Here is a 26,638-nt window from a genome sequence, read left to right as displayed (position 1 = left end):
TTTTTTTTTTTTCTGTTTGTGGGGCATTAAAAAATCTGTCCAATGTCAATTACTTTTCTCTCTTCTTCAGGATTTTTTGGAAGTGATTAATAGCATTGTCGTTGTAGAGATCCCCAAGCCTATTGACCTCAACCTGGTTTGGGTGCCATTCTAAGACCATTGTTCTGACATTCTCCCACTTCTTCAAAAGATCTTTAATAGCAGATGTCGGCATCGGTCCTCTTCCGTCTTCCTCTTTTTCAGAAGAAAATACATCTCGCTGAGTTTCTTGGTGTTCTTCATTCAAGAGTTCTTCTGTTGTCAGATTATTTTCATGTTCCATTATGAGCTCTTCAATGTCATCTTCATTCACCTCCAATTCCAGATCTCTAGCAGTTGTCACAATTTCATCCATAATTTCAGGGACATCATCTCTGTCTCCCTGAATGCAGGATGGACACAGCTTTCGCCAAGCAGAATTCAACTGTCGTTGAGTGACTTCTGACCATGCCTTTTGAATGAGCCAGATAGCTTCAAGTATATCAAATTTTTCTTTCTAAAACGTTTTTAATGTCATCGTTGAGGATAACTGGCATGCTTCAAAACACCAACGAAACAGCGCGTGAGCGTACAATTTCTTGAAACCCGTAATAACCTCCAGATCGATTGGCTGAATCAACGAAGTGGTATTTGAAGAAACTGAACTGTCAGCCAGGGAAAGTCTTCCAGCAAATTATCTTCAAGGTCTTTTGGGTGTCCTGGTGCATTGTCCAATAGCAACAGTGCTTTCAATGGCAATTCATTGGTCTGAAGGTAATCCTTGATGCTTGGGGCACAAACTTGAAACAGCCATTCTTTGAAAAGAACCTGCGTGACCCAAGCCCTTTCATTCGATCTCCACATCACTGGCAGTCTTTCTTTAATTATGGAATTTTTACTGAATGCTCTAGGATTCTCAGAGTGATAGACAAGAAGAGTTTAAGTTTCATATCACCACTAGCGTTAGCTCCCAAAAGTAACGTCAATTGGTCTTTCGTGGGTTTATGCCCAGGAATATTTTTCTCATCTTTTGTGATGTAGGTACGGTTCGGCATGTGCTTCCAAAATAAACCAGTTTCATCACAATTGAAAATTTGTTGTGGACAATATCCTTCTTTTTTAATGAATTCTTGAAATTTGAGACAGAACTTCTCAGCTTCTTCTTTATCTGCACTAGCAGACTCACCATGCATTACCACATGTTTAATGCCAGATCTCCTTCTAAACTTTGCAAACCATCCAGTGGTAGCCTTGAATTCTATCTCCTCATGTGATGAATGTGAAGTTTGTTTCTTCAGTTCTTCAAAAATTTCTCCAGCCTTCTCTTAAATGATAGTCATATTAGTTCCATCTCTTTTCATTTCCCTTTCTTTTATCCAAACTAAAAGCAATCTCTCCATTTTTTCATAGATGGCACATCTTTGTTTCTCAGATGTGATTTTCGTTACTCCTTTAGCTGCTTGAGTCTTCTTGATTATATCTTTCTTAGCTAAGATTGTGCCTACTGTAGACCTCATCAGACATCTTCAGCCCACTCTCTATCTTGGCTATTATCTATTGCTTGGTTTCTATGGTGAGCACAGTTCTTGACACTCCACTCTTTTGAGGCCCCATAATATTATCAGTTTTTTTTTTTAAATAAAAAGTTCAGAAAAGCACTTAGAAAAATTCAGAGAACAGAAATCAACTAGCGCACATAAAGGTTATGCATACAACTGTCAAAGTCTCGTTCCAGAAACCGTTCATAGATGGCAGTAAAATACAGTTCTACAAATCTTACACACAGCGTCGCTTCTTCTTGTGTTTGTTCTATGAGGTGTTCATTATATGAACATGTGTTTGTTGTCCGAATATAAAAATCTTTTGCAAAAGTGTTCATTGTCTCATTTGTTCAGAGTCCGAACTGTTAGTTAACCAATCACCCACTGTACTGAGGTTATAGTGAAGAGAACTTATTACTTAACCGGTCTGGGTAGTGACCTCCATAATATATAACATCAAACATCTCCTAGGTGATGTGTTTTACATTATGGGAAATACTAAGAATAGTGATCAGAACTTTACCCACCTTTGCTATGAATTGCCCTAGTGTTGAACTATGTGCTTTGGCTTATGCTACAATCCGCCGAAACTTTTATAGTTTGCTATATTCAGCATGAAACTCTTTGAGTTTCTTATTCGGCTTTGAAATAATGTGGGATCCCCTTAATTTAAATAATGTTATATCGCCAAAGTGAAGCCTATTGGCTCTTTATTTAAGTGATTTTTTCGTCTTGCAAAACAGGCAAACCAGCCAAAAAGATACACAACACTGTCATCAAAGCATTAGATGCTTGGCTGTAATTCCAAACAACCACAATCACTGCTGAACCATTTTTATGGAACTTTGGACAGGCTTCACAAGTCCTTACATTTAAAAAAAAATTATTTTTTTTTTTTTTCAGTTTGATACTATCCACACAATAATATATACTGAATGCACCTTTTTTTTGTTGTTGTTTAATATTATTTTATGGCATGTCATCGTGTTGGTTCATTGCTTAACTCTACTCTTAAGTATATACTTTTCACTAACAGACATTTTTAAATTTCATTTGTTTTAATTGAAAAAAGGAAGAAAAAAAAAATCCCAATAATGTGCCATGGTAAGTGGTATCATCTTAAGTGCACACCTAATGTATTTGGACATTTTTTACTAGTGTTTTCTTAGTAGCACAATAATAGCAACAGAAATTTCTGAAAATTTACTTTTTCGAAAATTAATAAAACTGGTCATTAGCCGATTTGTTTTACTAATTTGTTTTCTTTTTTATTGATTAATAATGACGTTTTATCTAGAGATTTAATTTTTTTTTTTAGAGGTTTCCATTTAGTTTATCAGAGATAAATTAAATCCAAACTAACATTTTATTAACAGAAAAATCAACAGCATAATTTTGACATATATGTATTAAAATTTCTTTATTTTCCTTATACAGCCACCATCCTGCTTATCAGAGGCTTCACAAGTATCATGTCTGGTTTCTGGAACAGGATTCCTTGATTACCCAAGCCTGAGACCACCCACAAGACTGTAATAAATGTTACAAATCTATTTTACATAAATGTAAAATAGGTTTGTAACCTTTCATATGTAGAATTCACAAGGAAAAAAAATTGCAGAAACTAGAGAGAGAGGAAACATATATGAAATTTAAGTGACATTCTTCTTGAACAGCTGCAGGCTGTAATAATTGAAATACTGGGAGATGATGAGAGAAGAGGAATAGAGACTTGGCAGATTAAATTCAGACTGAGTTCACCATCTCATGTTATGTTATTATAGATTTTGAAGAAAGTAGAGGAATTATGGATTTTAATTTAGTTGAGCAATGCCTATAAACATACCTATATATCAGTGTGATAGAGTACAGCAAATCTAAAGAGAAGGGTTATCACAATTAGCTTTCTTCTGGACAGTAGTATTTCTTAAGGTAAGGTGAATCTGGGATTTGTACAAAGCATATAAGTAAACTCTTGTTATATGTGTTTTTGCATATATGCAGTTTCATTTCAGTACATAAGAACTATTGCTGTTTCCCACCCAAGGTCACAGAAGCATCCATTCAAGCACCTTGTTTCCTACCTTTATCCACTACGCTCAATGACTCAGTGTCTAATTTCTGTCCTTAATGCCTTACTGGTCTATGCAGTATTGTATAACTGGGGGATGCAATAGTACACTGGTTTCTTATCTACATTTACATGTACTTACATAAACATATTTGTAAATATGGAGAGCTGACGAAAGATGAAAAAGCAACTGACACCTTTTGCTGCAGACAGTGGGTGATTTGACCACTATAATAGTCACTATGTGTTCCACAATCTCAAAATAACTATTATAGTCATTTTGCAGATTATGTAAGCTGCAGATTACGTTGCTGCTGAAGAATTTCACAATCTCTTCAAGGTAAAAGGATCTCTTCACAGCAGAAGGAGGTTACACACCAAAGCAGGTGTGTAACCTAGTCAGAACTTGCCTGTTTTGGAAATGTGTGTCAGTCATACCAACCTAACCACTGAAGAGAAGACAGCATTTGGGTTCAAAGCTGTGAAAGATCTATGTGCATTGCATTTGGGAGGCAATGCTACCAGGGACTACAAAATAAGATCTCTCATGGTGTATCACTCAGAAAACTCACAGTCCCTAATCTGATATGTAAAGGCAAGATTGCCTGTTGTTTGGAGAGTGAATAAGAAGGGCTGGATAACATCAGATTTTCTGTGAATATTTTTTGGGATAGCTACATGATGTTCTAATCTTGAAAATGCTGAACTACTTTAGGAGTTATTTGTTTCATATGTAGTGAACATTTTAGTCACCACTAAAATGTACTAAAATCCTATGGCTAAATAACCTAACTTCAGATGTAAGAAATCAAGTGTGTTTGTCCAAAACAAATATCATCAACCATGGAGAGTTTAGCATGCAAGCCCTCCCTTATGCTCCTGATCAGACAAAAAAGAGACAGGCATCTCTGAAATTATGCAGAACTTATTTTTACCATTCGATTTAGATATTTTCTTTATCTCTTTAAGGTTGTTTTTTTGTCATTCTGCTACCCCAAATTAATGGTCATGATTTCAGTAACTTCAGAGAGGAGACATCGAAAACATGTGACATGTTATTTCTAATTCACTAAATGTGGTTTTGTCCTAAATTTGACCAGGATTTCTATTCATAGATGACCTGCAGATAATTAGATATATTACTGAAAATCAAGGAAATAATTTATCATTATAAGATAGAACTTGACATTACCAATATTCAATAATGTCCAAGCAGAGAAAATCCAAGTCCTGCTTATCTGAGCATGTTCAGATTTTTTTTTTTTTTTTTTTTTTTTTCAGGAGTGACAATGTCATACATTCATTTTAAAGTTAGAAGTCATTCAATTCACTGTGCTGAAAATGATAATTTGCTGTTGAAACATATAAGAGTGCAATATCAGCCTTTGAAAAGTCTAAAATATTTTTGAGGACAAAAAAGAAAATGCAAGGGAAAAAAGTATTTTTTCTGATACTTTTTACGTCAATCAAATGAAAAACCAACATTTGTATTTGAATTATGAATATTTTAAAATAAACAAAATTAAAAGTATGCAAACAGAATACCACATTTAAAGATATCTTGAATTATCAGAGTTCAAATTAAGCAGAATTTACTTCAGTATAATAGTATACAAAGTAGCAGATATTATAATGCATGTTGATAAAATATAATAAACAGATCTTTTATTAGTCATCAGTACACACTAGAACAAAAAATAAAATTGACTAGTTTCATGATACCTAAAATCTTCAGGCCTTTTCTTAAAATGGAAGAAATTAAGAAAGCAGTTGGTGTTAAAATATAAATCATTACAAAGAAACAATCAAACACAAATTAAGACTAGAATAATGCACAGCACAAGTCAATTTTCTTATCTTTTGTCCATAGATAACTGCTCAAGAAGTTAAATTCTTATGCAATAAGATATCTGAGTAGTGATTTCCAAATGTTAAGATTAAACCTTGGTTTTTGTTGAGGGAGCCACATGAGTGACTCCCTTTTTTTCTCTCATTTCAAAACTTGGGCCACACAAACCAGTGTGGTCTAAACCACAGAAAAATGGTATCCTTTAAGCAACTGAATGTTGGTAGAAGGAAATACTGTCCTTTCAGAAATCTGACATGGCTAAGAACATGTGGATTGGCTTGAAAGCCACCCAAATGTTATGATCTTTCAGAGGTGTAGCAATCTTGATGGAGATAGATTACCAATTCATGGAGAGAAATCAAATCTATGTATTGGATATCCTGAGTTTGGCAAGGAGAATTATCTGAAAATAATATCTCATTGGGTGTACTTTTGGAGTATCTGATAAAAATATAAAAAAATGAGGAAAGGTTTGAAATTCATCCATAAATTTGTCTTCATTATTTAGAATGGAGATGGTCCAGTATCTTAAGGATGTGGATCATGCCTAGTTTTTGGGAAGAATGGTGAAAGGGTGAATTATGAAGATAGTGTCCAGAGGCCTGGGCTTGTGGAACACTAAAGAAACAATTATCTTATGATTTGGGCAAGAAAATGAATATCAGAGTTTTCCATGAAGATATTTATAGGAAGTGGGGAAGAGAAGGGATTGTCCATAGCCAATCCAGTCTGCTGTCTATCATGACTTTTTTGCCTTTGCAGCAGTTCCTTCATTCTCTTAATTCATTCCATCCTAACATAAAGTTCACATTAGAGTTGGAGAGGTAAACTTCTTTTGATGAAACAATGGTCTTTATAGAGGATATAGATGAATGTCATCTACATCCTCTACCAAATGGTAGGTTTGTTTTGGTATGATTTGGGCAAGAATCAGAATTTTCTATGAAGAGATCTTCAGAGAAAAGGGGTGGAGGAATAAGGAATTACTCATAGTCAATCCATTCTGCTGTCTATAAAGATCATTGTTCCATTGAAAGAAGTTAGACCAGAAGACCATGGTCAAAAAGACTAGTGATATCCAGTGAAAATAAGTCTTTAATAAGGTCCACCATCTCATCAATTGGATTGTTTTTGAAAACGAGAAACTATTTATGCTAGCAATGATGTCTGACGTGAGATGCCGACATCTGACAAGTTTTGAATAAAATGGGTTCAATTCTTGATAATTCAGCTTTCCTGATGCAACATCACAGTCTAGCAAGATGTTCGGAAAGTGAGTTGATGAGCTGATACCATCCACACACAGGGTTAAACAGAATGTCATTTTTATGGGTTTTGAGAGAACCCCATATTGCAGAGTCATAAAGAGACTTAAGTTTGTTTTATGTGAGGCAGCCAATTAGGCATGTTGCAGAGTAATCTCTGTCTCTTCATGCACAGTCATGGTAGGAATATGGTTGAGAGGCAAACAGGTGAAGGAGTCTGCAAGGTGAGATATTTTTGGATTGTATTAGTTAGTATTCATAACAGCTGTTATATTCATTTTAGAATCCTTTCTTTTAGTGTTGCACAGTGATGAGCATTCATTTTAGAAATTATGGACTTCACAGCTGTGTTATAAATAACTATTTTAATATCCCGATGTTTCGACCTTCATATTAAGGTCATCATCTGGAGTATATAAAATATACAAGGACAAGCTGAGTTACATTTCACACAGTAAGCTAAAGAAACAATGATTTGATCACCGGTTATTCTACTGGCATGACCTCTAGTGAAAAAAAAAAAAAAAACAGATAAAATTACAACTTAATTAATTATTTAGAAACTACATCAAAGCTAAATTCTATTTAAGATAACATGAGAGAAATATTCTTTCTTATAGATAGCTAGCTTACAGTAACAACGATGTCCTATTTTTAACATTACAATTGTTATATTAGATTTAGGATTCTGGATTATCTACAGTCCTGTTTATAATAAATTTAGTTTAATCTTTTATCCAAGTGTGAGCAAACAAAGTTTGCACCTGAAAGTATCTTCAGGACTGGGGGTAAGGTGGATACAACACCAGGGCAACTCATTGCAAAAGTGGAGCAAGCTACCAACACTCCTGTCTCAGTATCTCCTATAATGCAAAACACATCTCCTTGCGGATATGTCTAATGTTATGCATTAAGGGAAGGGCCACTACCCAGACTAGTTTCGACCTTTATTGAGGTCTCTTCAGTGGGAGCCAGGCCCAAGTTGAGATACCAGGCGGAAGCATTAGCAGGTCATCTCTACCTATAGAAGTTGCCAAATGGTGTGCCACCCTTTTTTAATAAATTACTCTGGATTTAGAGAAAGATGTAGAAAGTTTATTTTTCACTTGGTTAGAGTATAATAAATTTAGTTTAATCCTTTATCCAAGTGTGAGCAAACAAGGTTTGCACCTGAAAGTATCTTCAGGACTGGGGGTAAGGTGGTACTGTTTATAGTTAATTCTTAGGGAGGAAGGTTCCATGGGTAGAATATGTGCCTTGTATGTGCTTGGGATTTTTAGACCATCATTATTATTTAGATTAGGGTGGTTAATAAGAATCTCACAGGCTTCCTTAAATTTGCATTCATACTGTTTTGGTGTGATGTAAACAACTGGTGCTTTTCCAGTCAATTCTATGTAAAGTGTTTAGGGCATGATCAGAAAAGCGAGCTTCACCATAGTTGTTATACTTAATGTATTGTTTATGTTCCTTTTGTCTGATAGGAATTGTGCCTGTTTCCCCTATATATGGTAGATTACAGGTGCAATAAATATGGTATACTCCAGGGTGGCCAGCAGAAGGAGTAGGTCTTTGGATGAGTTGAATAAGTTTTTTAATTTTGCAGGAGGTTTAAAGGTGGCTTTTGAGGTTGTATTTCTGTAGTATTCTGTTCATTTTATCTGATGTCCCTTTAATGTAAGGACATTAAAGGGACATCAGATACAATAGTTTTATTGTAGTCTGATTTATCTTTGTTTTTTATTGAGGTCTTGTAGAGAATTTTGTTAATTGTGTTTTGGCTGTAACCATTTTTTAGAAAAGTATTGCTGATAACTTTAAATTTGTCTTTCAGTGCTTGTTCATTGGAGCAGATCTTCAAAGCCTTATTTTTTAGAGTATTAATGACACCTAGTTTTTGTGTTGAGTGGTGGTAGGAGTTTATGTGTATATATTGGCCAGTATGTGTCAGTTTCCGGTAAAGTGAAGGAAAGACTGCCAGAAGGAAGATGTGTGACAAGTGTATCTCTAGAAGCGGAAGTGTGTTCTGTTTTTCAATCTCAATTGTGAACTGTATGCATTTGTGTTGTTTGTTTAGGTGGCTAAGAAAAGTGTCTAGCGTCTGGCGGCCATGGGGCCAGATCGCGGAAACATCATCAACGTATTATCTAAACCAGACTTTGGGTTTTAAAGGAGAGGAATCTAGAGCATGTTGCTCAAAATGTTCCATATAAAAGTTAGCAATAGGGGATAATGGTGAGAGATAGGTAGAAAGTGTTTCGCTTTCTACCTACTTCTTTTTGCATGATAATTTTGCTTGTTCATGTAGAAGAAAGGAGAAGGGTAGCTATTTTAATCTAATTTCATTCACAGAGTCAACTGGAAGATGATGCATGCCACTTCAATACTGTGTAATACGTCCACTTTTGGAATAAAATGAGGAGGATGACAAATCTGAAACTTTTTTTTTTTTTTTTTTTTTCAAGAAAAAAAACTTCTGAATGTGAAAGATAAATCTGACAGGTCAATAACTTTTTCAGTATGAAGAATATCTTCTTTTGATTTCAAGTTATATACAAAAATGAACTGTTTTCTTCAGACAGTTTGCACGAGATAGAGAGAAAGTGCAATGGAATGAATTCAGATCATAATATTAATATCATTTCATAAATCAGTGCTATTTGTGAGAAAGCAATGCTGGTTGAGGCATATCAAATTAGGAATATCATAAGAAATTAGGAATTATATTCATAGTTAAGAATCTATGGAGACACAACACGTGTGTTAAAATAATTACTTAATAGTAGGAAAGTAACATTTGATGTTTCGACCTCTGTATTGAGGTCATCATCAGGAAATTACATGCATATGAGATACAAGCTACATGCCACTGCACTTTACAAATGTAAAATGAATCTAACTGAATGAATTTTAGAATCAGAATTCTTAACTATGAATGCTGACCACCGTGTAACCTTAAAAGAAAGAATTAGGAATTATATGATTGTCTCTACATCTTTTCAAAAAAATAAAATTAAATTAAATTCACAATTCAGCAGAGATTTCTTGCACTCCAGTTTTTCAAGATGATAATATATTTACCTGTCATTTGATGTCTCCCTCTCAACTATTCATAATAAACTGATATTTTTATGACTAAAACAACATATCAGTAATGGGAGATTTCGATTAGTCAGTAGTATACAGTAGAACAATAAACCTATTAGTTTCACTATAATCTGGTGGCTTTTTTTTTTTTAAATGGAAGAAATGGAGAAAGCATTTGATCTTAAAACATAAATCATTAGAAGAGAAATCTTCCAATACAAATTAAATGAGAGACTACAAAAACGTGTGGAATGAGACAACTGCCTCTCTGTATGGTCATCAGTAGGTAATAATTTATCAAGAAGTTGAATTCTAATGTGTTAAGAGATCTGAACAGCAATTTCCAGACATCATTTAGGATTAACCTTTGGTTTCTGTTGAGGGAGCCATGTGAGTGAAAACCTGCTATAATCTGTCAAGAAAAAAATTTCTAAATATGGAAAGGTGGCTTTATGCCAGTGAACTGTGTGATTAGTAGTTGAAGTACAGTAAGCTAGGCCAGACCGATAGGCTTTGTGTTTCCTAAAAAGGACCTCCCATGATGAGTCTCTTGACTCCATGGAGGCCTGAATAATAATAATAATAATTCGCTGGTGAGGTGGGAAAATGTAACAAAAGTGGTAAGGTGGAGTCCCATAGACCCACCCAAATAATATAGTGTATTATAGAAATCCATATCTTTTTAATCTATATTAGATTATGTATTGTTTAAGATTCTTCCTCACAGTCTTGTTCTGTATCAGACTCATGGTTACTGACTAATTCTAAATCAAGTTTTCACTATCATCATCTCCATTGTCAAAGCGTCATCTATAAGTTGACGTAACCCCTGTTCTTCCTGCTCTTAACTCATCTGGTAAAAAAAAGATATTATTCTCAAAATACTCTCTAAATATTTACAGAAACGTATTTGCTTATAGTTGATATGTAAAAATATAGAAGATACAGCAGTAACGATAATATTTTAGTAGAATATACATGAAAACAACTTATGTTTTGGAAGTAAATATAGTCTCACACTTTTGGTAAGGTGGTCTGGTGGACCTCAGCACACTTTACACCTCTGCACGCTAAACTTGCTTGCGTGAAACAGCTTGTCGCCTATGGCATCGAGCAGGTTATGGGAGGGGAAGCTATACTGAGGCATGACTCACTGCTACACGTTGTTAAAAAGTTATAGTCAATTTAAAGTCTTTGGGATCTGTGACACCCACCTTACTAACACTGGGTTAAGCAGTTTCAGTTCCAAATATTTTATCAACAGTTGATTATTATATTATAATTGAACAGATGTAAGGAATCACATGGTTCATACAAAAAAAATGATCATTTAAGGGTTTTTTGTTCCTTTTGCTCATCTTGTAGAATAAAAAGTATACCGATGCCAATTTATTTAAAACAATTAAATTTCACTTAAATTTCTTAGGTATTGCCTATGATCAACAGCATTTCCTACCTCCAATGAAAGAAGCACAAAATGCTCCCATGAGAACAGATGACACAACCATCTCTTGTTGAACACAACTTAAGAAGAACTTTTTTTTGAGCTGCAAAAGGGCTCCTGAGATTATTCCTGTTTGAAACAAATAATAAAATAAGATATTAATATAGCTTTAAAAATAAATTTAATTTTTTATTCAGAATTACCTTGGTAATTCTGAATGAATAATGAATAATCTAAAAGCATGCTGCCCAGTCCCATGAAAATGCAATGGCAAACCACCCATATTGCACAGCAGCATAAACACAGAAAAATCATTATATACCTATTAGTACATAGAGATGGGAATCTAAAAGTTTTTTTTATTACTTCAGAAAAAACCATTGGAGGGAATGAAACGTCAATAAAAAAATAATATTTTCCTTTCATCACAGTGCTCCACTGTATAAACAACAACAAAAGAGGAAATAATACATTTATTAAACTTACTAATATTTCACTAGTTTCACTATATTCCAACATCTCAGAGCACAATTATAACTGTGACAAGCAAAACACTGAACTAAATAATTTCAATTGTAACTAAAAAATAACTAATGTCCTCAACATTAGTAAGGAAATTAGTTTCATGAAGAGCTATTATATGAATAATCAATGACACCTAAACCTTTCAATACATATGTTTTCCTTGTTGCACAGTCATCAGCAATTGAGTAAAATAAATTTTAATAACACATATTTGAAGTACATAGTTTGGGACGGTCTGGTGAACAAAGCACATTCCACAAAATACTGGTTATGTTTCCAAAGTCATTACAAGTGATTCTGAGTTCAATAAGTTCCAATAAAAGGATATCGGGGGGGGGCTTCTGGCTAACTTTAATGATGGGGAAATCTGTAGGATCTCTCTCCAATATGAAAGGTCATATTCCTGGGCTGGTGGAGCAGTATTTTCATATGGTCTCTTTTTTGAGCAGTCTGAGCAATCAAGAGGAATTTCTTGTAACTAAATTGCTACAACTAAGCATGTGTTGACTGTATACTCGGTCCAGACAAGAGGGCTCGGGTTGCACATATCTATGCCACAGGATTTTGGAAATGAGATGAAAGTAACATATCACAGAAAATTCAACTTACATTATTTAAAAGAAGCTTGTGAAGTGTTTCTTTAATTTAATCACAAACAGGAATGGTGGATTAAGATTCAAGTTTAGGAAGGTCTTTCAAATTCCCATCATCAATGTTAGTGAAATATTTTCAGCTATTCCTTCTAATGGAACTTGACAGAAGGCCAGATAGTTGTTACCACAATCCCAAATTCAATCAACATCAGAAATCACCTCAACAACATCCTGCTATGCATCTGACCTCATTTCCTTTTAGACAAATTCAAGATTACTTGAGAATGACTAATGATAATTAGTTATTATAGTATTCTTGTGTATGACTATGCAGTTGAGTGTGTTTATTTATTTTTGATATATTTATACCGTGTACAATGGATAAACTGTGTTATTCACAGCACTGATACAAACAAGAACATGGCAGCCAAGATATCATTGTGCAGGTAGTATGACATGAGGGATTTTGTGAATGCAGTGTGTGTGTCTGTGTGCACAAGCGCACATGCTATGTATTCATTGCCAAGAGAAAATGGATTGTGGTATAAGAGTGGCAATGGGGAGAGAAAGTATATCTTAGATGTTTTACGAGCAAGAAATGTGGGACTTGTCAGAAGCAAGAGAATAAAGCAGCAGAAGGCAGTACTGAAAGCTACGAAACTGAAAGTATTGGAATGAATGGAGTTCTGGGTTTAAACAATGGTGCAAGAAATATGAAAGAGTATAAATGAGGTGACTGAAAGTAGTGATAAGATAGAGTATATATGAAAGTTGGGGTTAGTGGAAGTACAGGAGAATGTAGAAGACCTGAATAAAGAAATAGCTTGCTTGCATGTAGTCCTTCACAGGACATAGCACGAGACTGAAAGGCTGTGAAGAAACAGCAAAAAAGAAAATTATAATAAATGAGAGAAAAAGCATAAGCAGATAATTTTTTACAGTGATTCTATGATAAGAGGAATATTTCATGAAAGCGCTAGAAAATCTTGTTTCTCTGGTGTGAAAATTAATAATATTAGTAATGCTGTTAGAATGTAGAAAGGGAAGTTGAAATAATTGATTGTTTTGGCTGGAACCAAAGTGAGAAATATTGTATGAGGGAGGATGTGAAAGAGTTATTGGAAGAAGAGAAAAAAAATAAGCAAGAAGGTGGATTTTGTGTCTATACTATGATAGAGCTGAACTGAGAAGGAGGATGATGATAGCTAATAAATTAATACTAAGGTTGTACAGAAGGAATGATATAGAGTTTGTGGACCTATGACCTGAGTTTGATGGATGCAAAGATTTATACAATGTTGATGGACTGCACTTAAATGAAGTTAGAGTTAGGTGTCTAAAGAGAGCTTTGTTCACTGAGAGTGTGAAAGCTCAAAGTCAGGAAAACTAAACAAATTTTGTTATAGGATCAGAAGACCTGTCCATAACTAAGGTGGCTACATTGCCTCCAATTGGGGAAAGTGATCATGTGGTCTTGACTTGGAAGGTAGCAAAATGTGGAAATTCTAATTAAGAATTTCAGGAACTACAAAGCATATGCTATGACACGTTATGAGGCAACTTGAAGCAATACCATGACAAAGTTCTTCAAGAGAAGGATATTCACAGTGCACGGGGGGGATAACCAAGGAGCATTGGGAGAAAGCAATATCACACTGTGTTCTCAATATATCACGCTGTACACATCATTTTGCAAGGAGTCATCATCCAAGTGAAGATAAAGATATTGTTATGACAAAGGTGACTGGGACTATTGTGAGAACAAAGATCGATTCATATTTGCAAATCAATGCAAATACAGCTGGGGGGATTGGATGGGATATCAGCTTGCATTTTACAAGAATGTGCAGGGGAAGTGGAGATGCCTTTGACAAGGCTGCTTAATTTAAGTCTCGGCTTTGATAAAGTCCTAAGAAAGTGGAAGGAGGGCAAAATAATTCCCTTGCATAAAGGAGGATCTAAGTCTGTGGTAGCAAATTATAGACCAATTAGTATCTCAGGAATGGTGGTAAAAGTACTGGAAAAGTTGGATCATCCAACTTTTCCAGTACTTTAGGTGGATAAGAATATGACATGATACCACCATGGAACTTTATATTTGTTGTAGTTTGCATAACAGAGTTCCATGGTGGTATCATGTCAAATGTCTTTGTGGAAGGATCCCCTTCCAACTACTAACAAGCAGTTAGTAGTTGGAAGGGGATCAATCGTTTGATGCTGCTGGCACACTCTCCCTCGATGAGCAACTCCCTGGAGTCACTCATCAAGGGAGAGTGTGCCAGCACATAACATAATAATATTATGTTATGTGCTGCACAGCACAGTCACATAATAATAATAATAAAATAGAGTGACAACTGAGTTGGATAAAGGGAATGGTTACATTCAGTGGTGAGCTATAAGGGGCTTGTGCGAGCCCTTTGTTAAATTTTTCTCAAATTTGTGAGCCCCTTGTTCTTCCTGTTTAATCTTGTAGAACTAGAAAATATCACCGTGGAATATATACATGCTACTATAATTGCTACTTTAAATCATATGGATTTTCTGATAACTATATAAAAAATCATTTCATTGCATTTTGTTCTGATGGAGCTAGTGTAATGTTAGGAAACAAATCAGGTGTTGCAATCAAACTTCTACAAAAATTTCAAAACGTTTTGATTTGGCATTGCACTCATCGTTTACGCTTAGCATTAGACGATTTGATAAAAAACATTAAAGAAATAAATCATTTTGAAATATTTATGGATAAAGTATATATATTTTATCATCAATCACCAAAAATTCAATGAGAATTAAATACGATTGCAAAAGACCTTGGTATCGAAATTTTAAAGATTGGCCGTGTGTTTGGACCACAATGGGCAGCTTGCAGTTTACGAATGGCTCTTGCTTTGTGGAGAAATTACCCAGCGTTATGCAAGCATTTTACATCGAACAATAAATATAAGGGCTTTTTAAACTGACTTCTCAATTTGGAATTTTTAAAAGATCTAGCATTAATGATTGATATCCTACAGGAATTATATGTGTCAGAAGCTCTACAAAGTCGCTATATAAGTATTATAAGGGCTAAGTTAGACCTTTTTTTTTTTGTGCGAGCCCTTTGTTAAAATTTCTATAGCTCACCACTGGTTACATTCCCTTTCTCTTTATCTATTCCCTTTATATTACACTGCTGTAGGTTTAGATGGAATATCAGCTCGGGTGTTGTGTGAATGTGCAAAGGGATTGTCAACCCCCTCTTACTTGGATATTTAACTTAAGTTTGAACTCTGTTATGGTCCCTAGGGAGTGGAACTTAGGCAAAGTGGTTCCTTTGCATAAGAGTTGCTCTAAAATTGTGGTACTTAATTACAGACCAATCACTATCTCAGGAGTAGTGGTAAAAGTATTGGAAAAGTCGGTTAAAGACAAAATTCAAGAATGGGTGGATCAGGATATGACACTCTATAGAGGCCAACATGGTTTTGTTAAAGGTAGATCCTGCCTTAGCAATCTTAACTTTTCATAACAGAACGACATCTGAGTTGGTCAAAGAAATTGGCTACACAGTGGTACTTCTGGATTTTGCTAAGGCTTTTGACAGGATACCCCATGGAACACTGTTACGCAAATTGGAGCAGATAGGAATGGATACTAAATGATATGGATAGGAGAATGGCTCCGGGAGAGATACCAGAAGGTGGTGTATGGAGGAGCTGAGTCCAGGATGAGACAGGTGACCAGTGGTGTGCCTCAGGGCTCTGTGCTTGGGCCATTGTTGTTTAATTTTTCTGTAAATGATATAGGAAATGGCTTAAAGGGAGATATTCAGTTGTTTGCTGATGATGCAAAGTTGGGTAGTGCAATAAAAAATCAAGCTGATGTTGAAAGTTTGCAGAATGATTTAAATAAGCTGGTAGAATGGGCAAAAGGTAATGGATGTCAGTTCAATGTGGAAAAGTGTAAAGTCATGCATTTTGGGATTAAAAGATTACCAGCTGTGTACTACATTGATGGAACAGTACTCCAAGAGATTGATGAGACTAGGTAGGGTGATGAAGTTCAGAGGACACGTTGCTAAGGTGTCCAAGATTGCACATAGGATTACTTGGTTGTTGAGGAACACACTGACATCCAGAGATAAAGAGGTTATTATTCCCCTTTATAAAGCGTTGATACTTCCACGTTTGGATTACTGTGCTCAGGTCTGGTCACCTGGATTCCTTGGAGATGAGGAGACTGTGGAGAGGGTTCAGAGAAGAGTGACTCAGTTGGTGAGTGATGTAAAAAATGCTCCCTACATTGATAGCTTGTGGATTGCAGAGGTTGGTTGATAGGCAGAGAAGAGGGGATATGATAGAAACATTTAAATTACTGAAAGGTTTTTATAGGATTGATGCAGGGGAAATGTTTCAGCTGTGTGATAGTGATGGAAGAACAAGAGGTCATCCCTGGAAATTAAAGAAGAGTGTGGTTAACAAGGGTGTGAGAACAAGGTTTTTTGCCTGGAGGGTGGTGAATGAATGGAATTCATTGCCTGACTTAGTTGTGAGCTCTTCATCTGTAAATGAATTCAAGAAGAGATATGACAGATAATGTTTTGCTAGTTTGGGTCTCTCGCGATGAGTCTACTGACTCCATGGAGATACCTGTAATAATAATAATAATAAAATAATAATAATAACATGATGATACTGCTGGATTTTGCAAAGACATTTGACATGATACCACATGGAACTCTGTTATGCAAACTACAACAAATGAGGATGATATGAAATGGGTAATATGGATAAAAGGGTGGCAGATGGACAAATACCAAAGTAGTATATGGAGGAGCAGAATCCAGAAGGCAGGTGACTAGTGGTGTGCCACAGGAGTCTGTGCTTGGACTACTGCTGTTTAATGTGTACATATATAGGAAATAATTTGAGGGGAGATATTTGGTTGTTTGCTGATGATGCAAAGTTGGGTACAGTAATAGTTAATTAAGAGAATGCAGAGAGCTTGCAGGATGTTTTAAATAGGTCGGCAGTATGGACAAACATAATGGATGTGGAAAAGTGTAAAGTAAAGTTGCATTTGGGATACAAGGATTATAAGCTGTGTATCACACATTGAGGGAACTGTACACTAGGAAAAAATGAAGCCAGGTATTTGGGGTAATAATAGTAGATAGTTCAAGTTTAAAGGGCATATTGCTATAGTAGCCAAGGTAGATAACAGGATTATTTGGTTATTAAAGAACAGACTAACAAGCAGAGATAAGGGAGTTATCATTCCTCCTTATAAAGCCTTGATACGACGATAGCTGGATTAATGTCACCTGGGTTTCTTGGGGATGAGGAAGTGATGGAGAGGATCGAGTGGCAAGTGACCAAGATGGTGAGTGGATCTGTGGAATGTTCCCTGTGAGGATTGCATAGACTGGTGGATTGCAAAAGTTGGCTGATAGGCAAAACAGGGGCAATATGATAGAAACATTTAAGTTACTTCAAAGCTTTTACAAGAATGATGCAAGGGATATATTTCAGAACTTGGCTGGGAAGGAGGGAAGGAACAGAACCAGAGGTCATCTCTGGAAGTTGGGTAAGAGTGTGGTTAGCAAAGGCATGAAGACTAGATTTTTTGCTTGGAGAGTGGTGAATGAATGAAAAGGGTTGCGGAATCAGTTGTTAGTGTTTTGTTTATGGATTTAAGGAGAAACATTTAAGTTACTTCAAGGCTTTTACAAGAATGATGCAAGGGATATGTTTCAGCACTTGGCTGGGAAGGGGGAAGGAACAGAACCAGAGGTCATCTCTGAAAGTTGGGTAAGAGTGTGGTAAGCAAAGGCATGAAGGACTAGATTTTTTGCTTGGAGAGTGGTGAATGAATGAAAAGGGCTGCTGAGTCAGTTGTTAGTGTTTTGTTTATGGATTTAAGGAGAGGTCTCCTCTGAAGAATCTTAGGACTTCATCGAGGAGCTTGTGCAATAATAATTAAAATAATAATAATAATAGACAAAGAAAAATTCTCAAGTTCTTTTGATATGTGGCAAAGAATAGAATGATTATGGTAGTAGATTGGTAACTGCTATAGAAGATACAATTGAGGTATTCAGTGTAAAATTAATCAGGGTATTTCATTCTCCTAAGTGTGATATCATGAGAAAGATGGATATAGAGGGAATAGGAGAGGATCATCTGATGGTGACTAGAAAGAACTATCTGAGAAATTAAGTAAATGATGTCAATAAGGCAACTCAGGGAGTGGCAGTTTGGTGTACCTATCTAACAGAAGGAGTGAAAAGAGGGTAAAACTTCTTCACAAAGAATGAAACTACAACTAGAGTCCATTTGTGTGTTTGGAGTTCTGGCTCAGGTGTAGGAGAGGATGACAATAGCTAGTATAGAAAATTGGGTTAGGATATGTTATATAGGTTAGTCAAAGCGAAGTCATGTTTAACAATCTACTTATGGGCCACAAGATGACAGATGGATTGGACAAGGTTTGTTTGGTTCATTCAGATTTACGGCCAAAGCAACTCAGGATATGAGGCCCTTGTATTATGTATGTTAATCGTGTGTGTGTGTGTTGTCTAATGGCCAGTTTGCCTGTTCTGAGGGACGAAAAACCAGAGTTTCTGGGAGAAAAAACCTCTACCTCTGTATAAGATTGGCTAACTCACCTTCAATTGAAATGCCCTGATAAATTTCTTCACATCCTAGGCAGAAATTCAGGTCTTTCCAAGCAAAGGGCATCATTGAAACTGACTGAGCTAAGGAGGCTCCTGGACAAGGGAGATGCATATACCATGTTATATTTTGCAAAGGTTCTTGATAGACTGCCACATAATCTGCTAACTAAATTGAAACAGATGGGATCAGATGCTAAATTAGTGAGTTGGATAAGTGAATGGCTATCAGACGGGTATTAATGCAAGTTGTGTATGTAGATAATATCCAATAGGAAGTCAACAGTGGTGTGCTACAAGAGTCTGTTTTGAGACCATTATAGTTTAACATATACATTAATGAAAATGAGATGAATTTTACTGGAGAGAACAATGAACAGGTAAGCAGACGTAATTCTACAAGTGGGTGAGTGGAGATACCAGTTCCTGATGACAACATGTAATGTTGTAGCATTTCATCTGACACTGTGTTACACAATGATTATGATAAGCAACCGACATTTATTTTGACACTTCTAGTCAAACTGGAAGTCAGTGATGCCTGGTCTTGGAAAATTCTTTGGGAAGATGAAGTATATTTTTATCTGAATAGGAGGAACTGTAAACACACCGAAAATTGTCGAATTTGGGCTTCCAAATCACCCCATCATTCATCGCAAATTACCATTTAGTGTGGCTTCACAACAGATTTTACAATGGTACCATTCTTTTTTGAGGACATCACTCTGAGAGGACCAGTAACTTGTTCCATTACCACATGGAAATATTGTGATGTGCTGAACAGTTTCATCATTCTGCAACTTCAGCAACAACGATGTCTGGATGAGACCATTTTTATGCAAGATGGAGCATATCCCTGCATTGAATGACTGCTACAGCAACTACAGCATTGCTTCACAGAAGAAACAGTGATTAATCACTTCTTTCCAGTTGCATAGCCACCTCGCTCCCAATATTACTCCATATAATTGTTGGTTGTGGGGTTACCTGAAGGCCAATGTCTATCATGGTAGTGTCTTGAATTTGGCAGCCTTAAAGGGTAATGTATCACAGACTGAGATAAACATTCCTTCAGACATGTTACGTTCTGCTTTTCAGAATGCTGTGTACAGGATGAAATTTCTGGTCCAAAAGAATAGTGGTCACATTGAACCAGGTCCTCTTTCACATGGATCAACTCAATGTGCTCGAGTTATACAACAGGTTTGTGACAACACTTATGCTCCAGTAACTGTAATACTGTAATTACTGTGCTAAATTAAACTGATATTAAATGTTTCGTTATACATGCAACACATAAAAGTAATCTTTCATTTCAGTCTTTCTTATTCATTTGTCTGCAAATTTCATAATTTTTTTTTTCCCACAGAATCCTTCTTCCCATACTTTGATTAGTCTCTACCAAATTTAGTGACAATCTGGATGTTAATCTGAGCTACATAAGGCTGTGAATAGGGAAAGTCTAATTATGGACACCCTGTACAAACCATATAGAAATACTGATTTATTATTAGACAGGCTCTCCCAGAGAGTCAAGGACTCATTAAGAGAAAGCCTTTTCTAGATCGCATAATGCATAAATACGTATTGTATCTCTTCAAAAAGATTCAATGAAGATGCACTCATTGCCACTGGTAGCCCATTTCCACACACTCAGCACTAATCATAAGAAGAGCCTGGTTCTCACATACTTCCTAACCAATTATTTTCAGGGATGACTGAGTTCTCCCCACAGGCTATGATCAGTTCCTCTTTATTGTTCAAATTCTGAAGACTACATTCCCTCGGTCTAAATGCACAATTCCACTGGCTCGATATTATCTTGGTTTCATCCCCCCCCCATTCCCCTGGATCTTTTCAACTGTTCCCTCATCTCTGAATCCAAGTGACCATATCTGAGCACAGAAGTCAAGATGTGGTCTTACAGCCTTGTATAATGTAAAAATAACTTCCTTATTCTTAAAAAATCAAGTGTTCTTCTCATCATTACAGTTATCTAATGTGATGACTTTAAAATCTTAGCAATCTGGTCCTAAACTTTAAAATTCTCTGTTTATCATCACCCTCCAACCATTTGTAGCAAATCACCTGATAAAATATTTTGTCTACAATATCATGAATGGGGGGCTTAAGGGTCAAAGCTGTATAACTGAGAGGGGACCTCCACATAGCCTTTAAAGGAATGCGGAGAACCGACCAGGGCTTCTGACCTAATGTCCAATCCTCACCTTCTCGTGGTGCACCCTGTTGGGTATCTACTTAGATACTGAACGAATGAGGATGGGCTGGCAATTTGGATTTAGCCGACCAAATTGTATTCTCATTGGTTAAACCAAAGTAAAAAATGATGGTACAACATGACAAAATTTCATGCCGGCTAGGACGTCGCCCGTTTAAACAAGGCCACCTGTTGTTTTCGCCAGGGAACCAAGGCGAACAGCAAAAAGTCAGCAACTGGAACAAATCTGAAAATGCACCCCAACTCAACATCACCAGAGTTAAAGATTGGTATTATCAACATAAGAAGCCTGAATGGCAAAGAAATGGAGCTAGCTGAGGAATTAGATAAGTACCACATCGACATAATAGGGGTGACTGAAACAAAAAAGACCAAAACTGGTGAGATTTTTCTGAGCAATAAATACAAAATGTTATATTCAGGCAATGACAATCAAGGAAAAGAAGGAGTAGCCATAGTGTTCAACACAAAATACGAGACTAATCTTCTTGAATGGCAGTCAGTCTCAAGTAGAGTAATGTGGGCAAATATGAGAATAGGGAACTGGACAATGAGACTTATTTGTGCCTATGGTCCCACAGAAGGTTCTACCTTAGTAGAACCTTCTGTGGGACTACTACTTTAGAAAAACCAACTGACATAATGAAAAAGGAAAAGTTGGTCCTTGTTGGGGATCTAAATAGCAGAGTAGGAAATGATTGTGAGACATACAAAAATATTTTGGGAAAATTTGGAGAAAAGAGCAAAGCTAATAATAATGGCAAATATCTGTTGGATTTCTGCTCAGGACATGGACTGGTTATTACTAACACCATGTTCCAACATAAAAATGTGCATAAATTCACATGGAGTGAAGAGGCTAGGAATAAGAAAACTGACTATGTTATTGTTGATAGTAATGTTTTCTCCCTGGTGCAGGACACCAGAGTGTACAGAGGATATAAAATTGGAAGTGATCACTATTTAGTCTTGAGCAGGATAAAATTGAATTTCATATTGAAAAGAATAACATATAAGAAAGTTTTAAAGCGAATAAAAGTTGAGCAGCTCTCAGATGTGAACTGTAGACTAAAATACAGAAAGATTATTGAAAAGAAAATGAAAGAGTTTGAGAACAGGAATCAAACCTTGAAGATTCAGTGGCAAACTCTAAAGAAAACATTGATTGATTCTGCCAGAGAGGCATGTGGTGAGGTTGTGTGCAAGGATAAAAAAATCAGAACTCCCTGGTGGACACAGGAAGTTAAAGAGGCAGTGAAGGAAAAGAAGAAAGCATATCAAAAGTTCCTGGCAAATAAGTCAGCTTTTACTCTTACAGAATACAGAGACAAATGTAAGAAAACTAAACACTGTGTAAAACTAGCTAAACAAAAGTCATGGGAGGACTTTGGCAAGAACATAGAAAATAAATATCAAGAAGGTGGCAAAATATTCTGGAGGTTGTTGAAGAAGCTTAGGAATGGAGGAAAGAGTGCTGTAAAAGGAGTTAGAGATGATAAAGGTGACATGAAAACGGGAGAAAATGATATCCTTGAAGTATGGAGTAATTACTTTGAAAAACTGCTAAATGAAACAAGCAGTGATGACAGCACAGTGGTAAAACACACTGACCAGGCATGCAGTCAGGAATACATATCCATACTTGAAGTAGAAAAAGCCATCAAAGGCTTGAAATGTGGATAGGCAGCAGGAGTAGATGATATTTGACCAGAAATGCTGAAGTATGGTGGTATAAAAGTCTTACAGTGGCTGCACTGCATAGTTCAGAAAGCCTGGACAGAGGGACGAATTCCCGATGACTGGAGTAGAGCTCTAATAGTACCCATATATAAAAAGGGAAATAAAACTGAATGTGGGAATTACAGAGGTATTTCCCTACTGAGTATTCCTGGCAAGATCTATGCAAGTATACTTGAGAAACGGTTGAGAAGAATTGTGGAAGAAAAGCTGGGTGAAGAACAAGCTGGATTCAGGCCAAATAGAGGCTGTCAGGATCAGATTTTCACTTTACGACAAAGTGGAGAAAGCATGGGAATATAATAAAGATCTGTATTTAAGTTTTCTTGATTTGGAAAAGGCATATGACAAGGTGCCAAGAGAGAAGCTATTCAATACGATACAGTTGTATGGTGTCAATGGGGCAGTATATCAAGCAATACTTAGTCTTTATTTGAGTTGCAAGTCAGCAATTAGAATTGAAGGAAGTACAAGAAGATGGTTTAATGTTAAACCTGGTGTGAGACAAGGATGTACATTATCCCCTCTGTTATTCATTATCTATATGGATCACATTATGAAGGAAAGTGGCATTAAACATGATATCAAAATTGGAGATGTTAATGTCAGCTCTTTGCTTTATGTGGATGATGTTATACTTCTAAATAAATCCGCTACAAGTCTGCAAGATTCTCTGACTAAATTGAATAGCTGTTGTAATAGATATGGTATGAAGGTCAGCAATAAAAAGACAAAGACAATGAAAATAGGCAGAATCATTGAAAATGTTAACTGTGTTGTGAATGGAGAACCTGTGGAACAAGTAAAACATTTCAGCTACTTAGGCACGATTTTTAGTGAAGATGGTAAATTCAATATAGAAATAGACAACAGAATCAGCAATGCTGGTATGGTGGAAAGTCAATTGAATAAATTCATATGGAATAAGAGAGAAATTAGTTGGAACTCTAAATTAGCTGTATACAAGACAGTGTTCAAACCAGTTTTAACTTAAGGATCTGAGAGCTGGGTCAGAAGTAAAACACTTGACCAAAGACTAGAGACTGCAGATATGAGAGTCTCGAGAAAGATTAGAGGCGTGAACAGATGGCATCAATGGCAATATCATATTAAAAACGAGGATATTAGGAAAGAACTTGACATTGTCAGCATCCAGGAATGCGTTAGCAGAGCTAATCTCAGGTGGTATGGTCACTTAAACAGAATTGGCGAAGGAAGATTAGCAAAACAAGTGTTCTCTGCCAGGTTGGCAGGAAAACGACCCAGAGGAAAACCAAGATATAGGTGGATTGATACGGTACAAAGTGCCTTAGAAGATAGAAATATAAGATCTGATAATGTTGGAGTCTTGACAAGTAAGAGACTGATTTGGAGGAAAATTGTAGATAGGAAGTTAGTAATGATGTAATTTTTTTTTCATGTAGTACTATCATATCCTGTACACCCCTTGAGGGTACATGGCAGGAATTTGATGATGATGATATCCTGAATCCAAAATACCCAACCCTGCAATACCAAACTGATATTCACTGTCATTTACTCACTGGTTTGTTCAAATCAGCCAGGATTTGGTATAAGAAATATCTCTTATCTTTCTTCTTAGCATCATCAACAAATAATTGTATATGATTTTCCAGACCACCCTCAGTATCATTAATATACAAATTAAACAATGGGCCAAGTACAGAACCATGTGGTACTCCACTGGTCACCCTCTTACTCATGCCTATTTTGTATATCCATTCCTCTGAGTTTGTTAACAACCTCTCATATGAAATCCTGTCAAATACCTTGGCAACTTTTCAAAATTGCAGGATATCTATTTCCCCCAATCCAACTCTGCCATTGCTATTATAAAAAGATGAGAAAATTCCTAAAGGACGATTTACCTTTAACAAACCAATGCTGTCTTCTGTGGAGCATCATATTGTGCCTATGAACTGCTAGATGCCAATCTTAATTAGCCTCACTAACACCTTAAGGACCATTCATAGCTGTTGTTCTAGAGATACTGATTGGTTCTATATTTGGTGGCTTGTGTCCTAGCTCCATCCTTATATAATGAAATTATCCTGATTTCCTTTCATTCAACAGGAACTGTGTATTGAGACTCAAGTTGAACAACCAAGCCTGCTAATTTTTTGTATACTCCTTCAAGTACCCTTGCGAATATCTCATTCAAATCCTACTATGATGTTTAAATCTAGCTTTCACAATACCTTTAATACCTTCAACTCATCCAACTTTGTCCTTTTATTTAGTTTTACATCATATAATTCTGACAGCTAATGGATCTGTCTGGGATGTGTACCTTAGTAAAGCAATTGCTAATTCTTGGCTATTTTGAAAACATCTGACACTTTCCATCGTCTGCAGTCGCTAAGGTTATTCTTCTATGGTTGTGCTTCCTGTAGTGAAAAAGCATTGATTTCTCTTGGCCTATAAAAGTGGAGAAAGGCAAAATTGCTTTTTACAGTCCAATTTTCACTTTCTCACCATGGCTGTCACTCTCTTAGCCTACCTTCTTAAACTCCTGAGCTAGGTCATCACTCTTATCCGAGTACCAGATTTATAACATTTCATTGTTATGCATCTCTTGCTTCAAAGTCATATTCATTCATTTAACTCCAATGTGATTTATTCTCCTAACTACAAGGAGGCAGATATAGCATCTACCTTTCAGGATATAGATTCTTTCACCACTTCAATAATTACTGATTCTTCTACCATACCATCTCTCAAGCCAAGACAGTGCTTAATTTGATGATAATTACTAGTCTTACAGTTCCTTATATATTCCTTTTTATTCAAAGCTCTCTCGTGATTTGTCCCAAGTTATTCATAAATTATGGAATTTATGATACTTGTCCCAAGTATCATAAATTCAATATTTATGATACAATTTAATGGAATAACTACAGCATAAAGAGAAATAAATAAACAGCAAGTCTAATTGCTTCAATATTTCATCTCTGTCACAGAGACATCTTCAGAAATATGATGTTAAAATAGTACTAACACATAAGAAACAATAAGTGACAGAAATGAAATTAGGCTATATAAAGATTAAAGTCTTATGAGGGACACACTCCATACATGCTGTTGGCTAGCCTTAGTTGTTGGGTGGGACAACGAAAAATTAAAGTTTCCCAAATCTTGGGAAGTTTACCACAGCCATATTTATTAAGATTACCAAATGAAATCGATGCCTTTCCATTTGATTCTATGGAAAAACATTCTGCAGAATCAAATGGAAGGAATCAGGTTATACGTTGAAGTTTTCAATGCATAATCTGTAACAGTCAATTTATCATATTTAATAAATATATAGTTTTCTTTTCCTCTTTTCATATTGATGGTGTGTTCTTTGTTTCTTATAAGTTAGGCAAGTTAGAAATTAGCAAGGACATGGAAGGCACAGCATTTCAGGCTGCTTGGTGTGAGATAAAGGGCAATAGGATAATTTATCGGGTTGCTGGTACAGGCCTGGGGCACAGAGGTAGGTAATTTGTCCAAATCAGACAGAAAAATGCCTGAGGATATATGGCTCAGTCAGGTTAGTAAAAATTGAATTCCCCTGTCAAGCTAGCACTTCACCAGAAGCTGACATA

The 26,638-nt window shown here is 36.0% G+C and overlaps 1 protein-coding gene across 6 annotated transcripts in view; it reads right to left on the bottom strand.

The window, feature by feature from the left end:
* LOC150095243 (solute carrier family 2, facilitated glucose transporter member 10-like) overlaps positions 1-26,638 on the bottom strand; it is a 208,886-nt gene that overhangs the window by 124,433 nt on the left and 57,815 nt on the right. For all 6 annotated transcript variants that reach the window (XM_090409703.1, XM_090409705.1, XM_090409702.1 and 3 more), the window contains exon 4: positions 11,288-11,404. In XM_090409703.1, the coding sequence (XP_090265829.1) occupies positions 11,288-11,404 (117 nt within the window). The remainder of the gene's footprint in view (positions 1-11,287; positions 11,405-26,638) is intronic.

The sequence above is a fragment of the Typopeltis vanoorti genome, chromosome 20 (assembly GCF_054136105.1).
Source record: "Typopeltis vanoorti isolate ZY-2024b chromosome 20, IOZ_Tvanoo_1.0, whole genome shotgun sequence".
NCBI lineage: Eukaryota > Metazoa > Arthropoda > Arachnida > Uropygi > Thelyphonidae > Typopeltis > Typopeltis vanoorti.
This window is presented reverse-complemented; position numbering and strand designations above follow the sequence as displayed.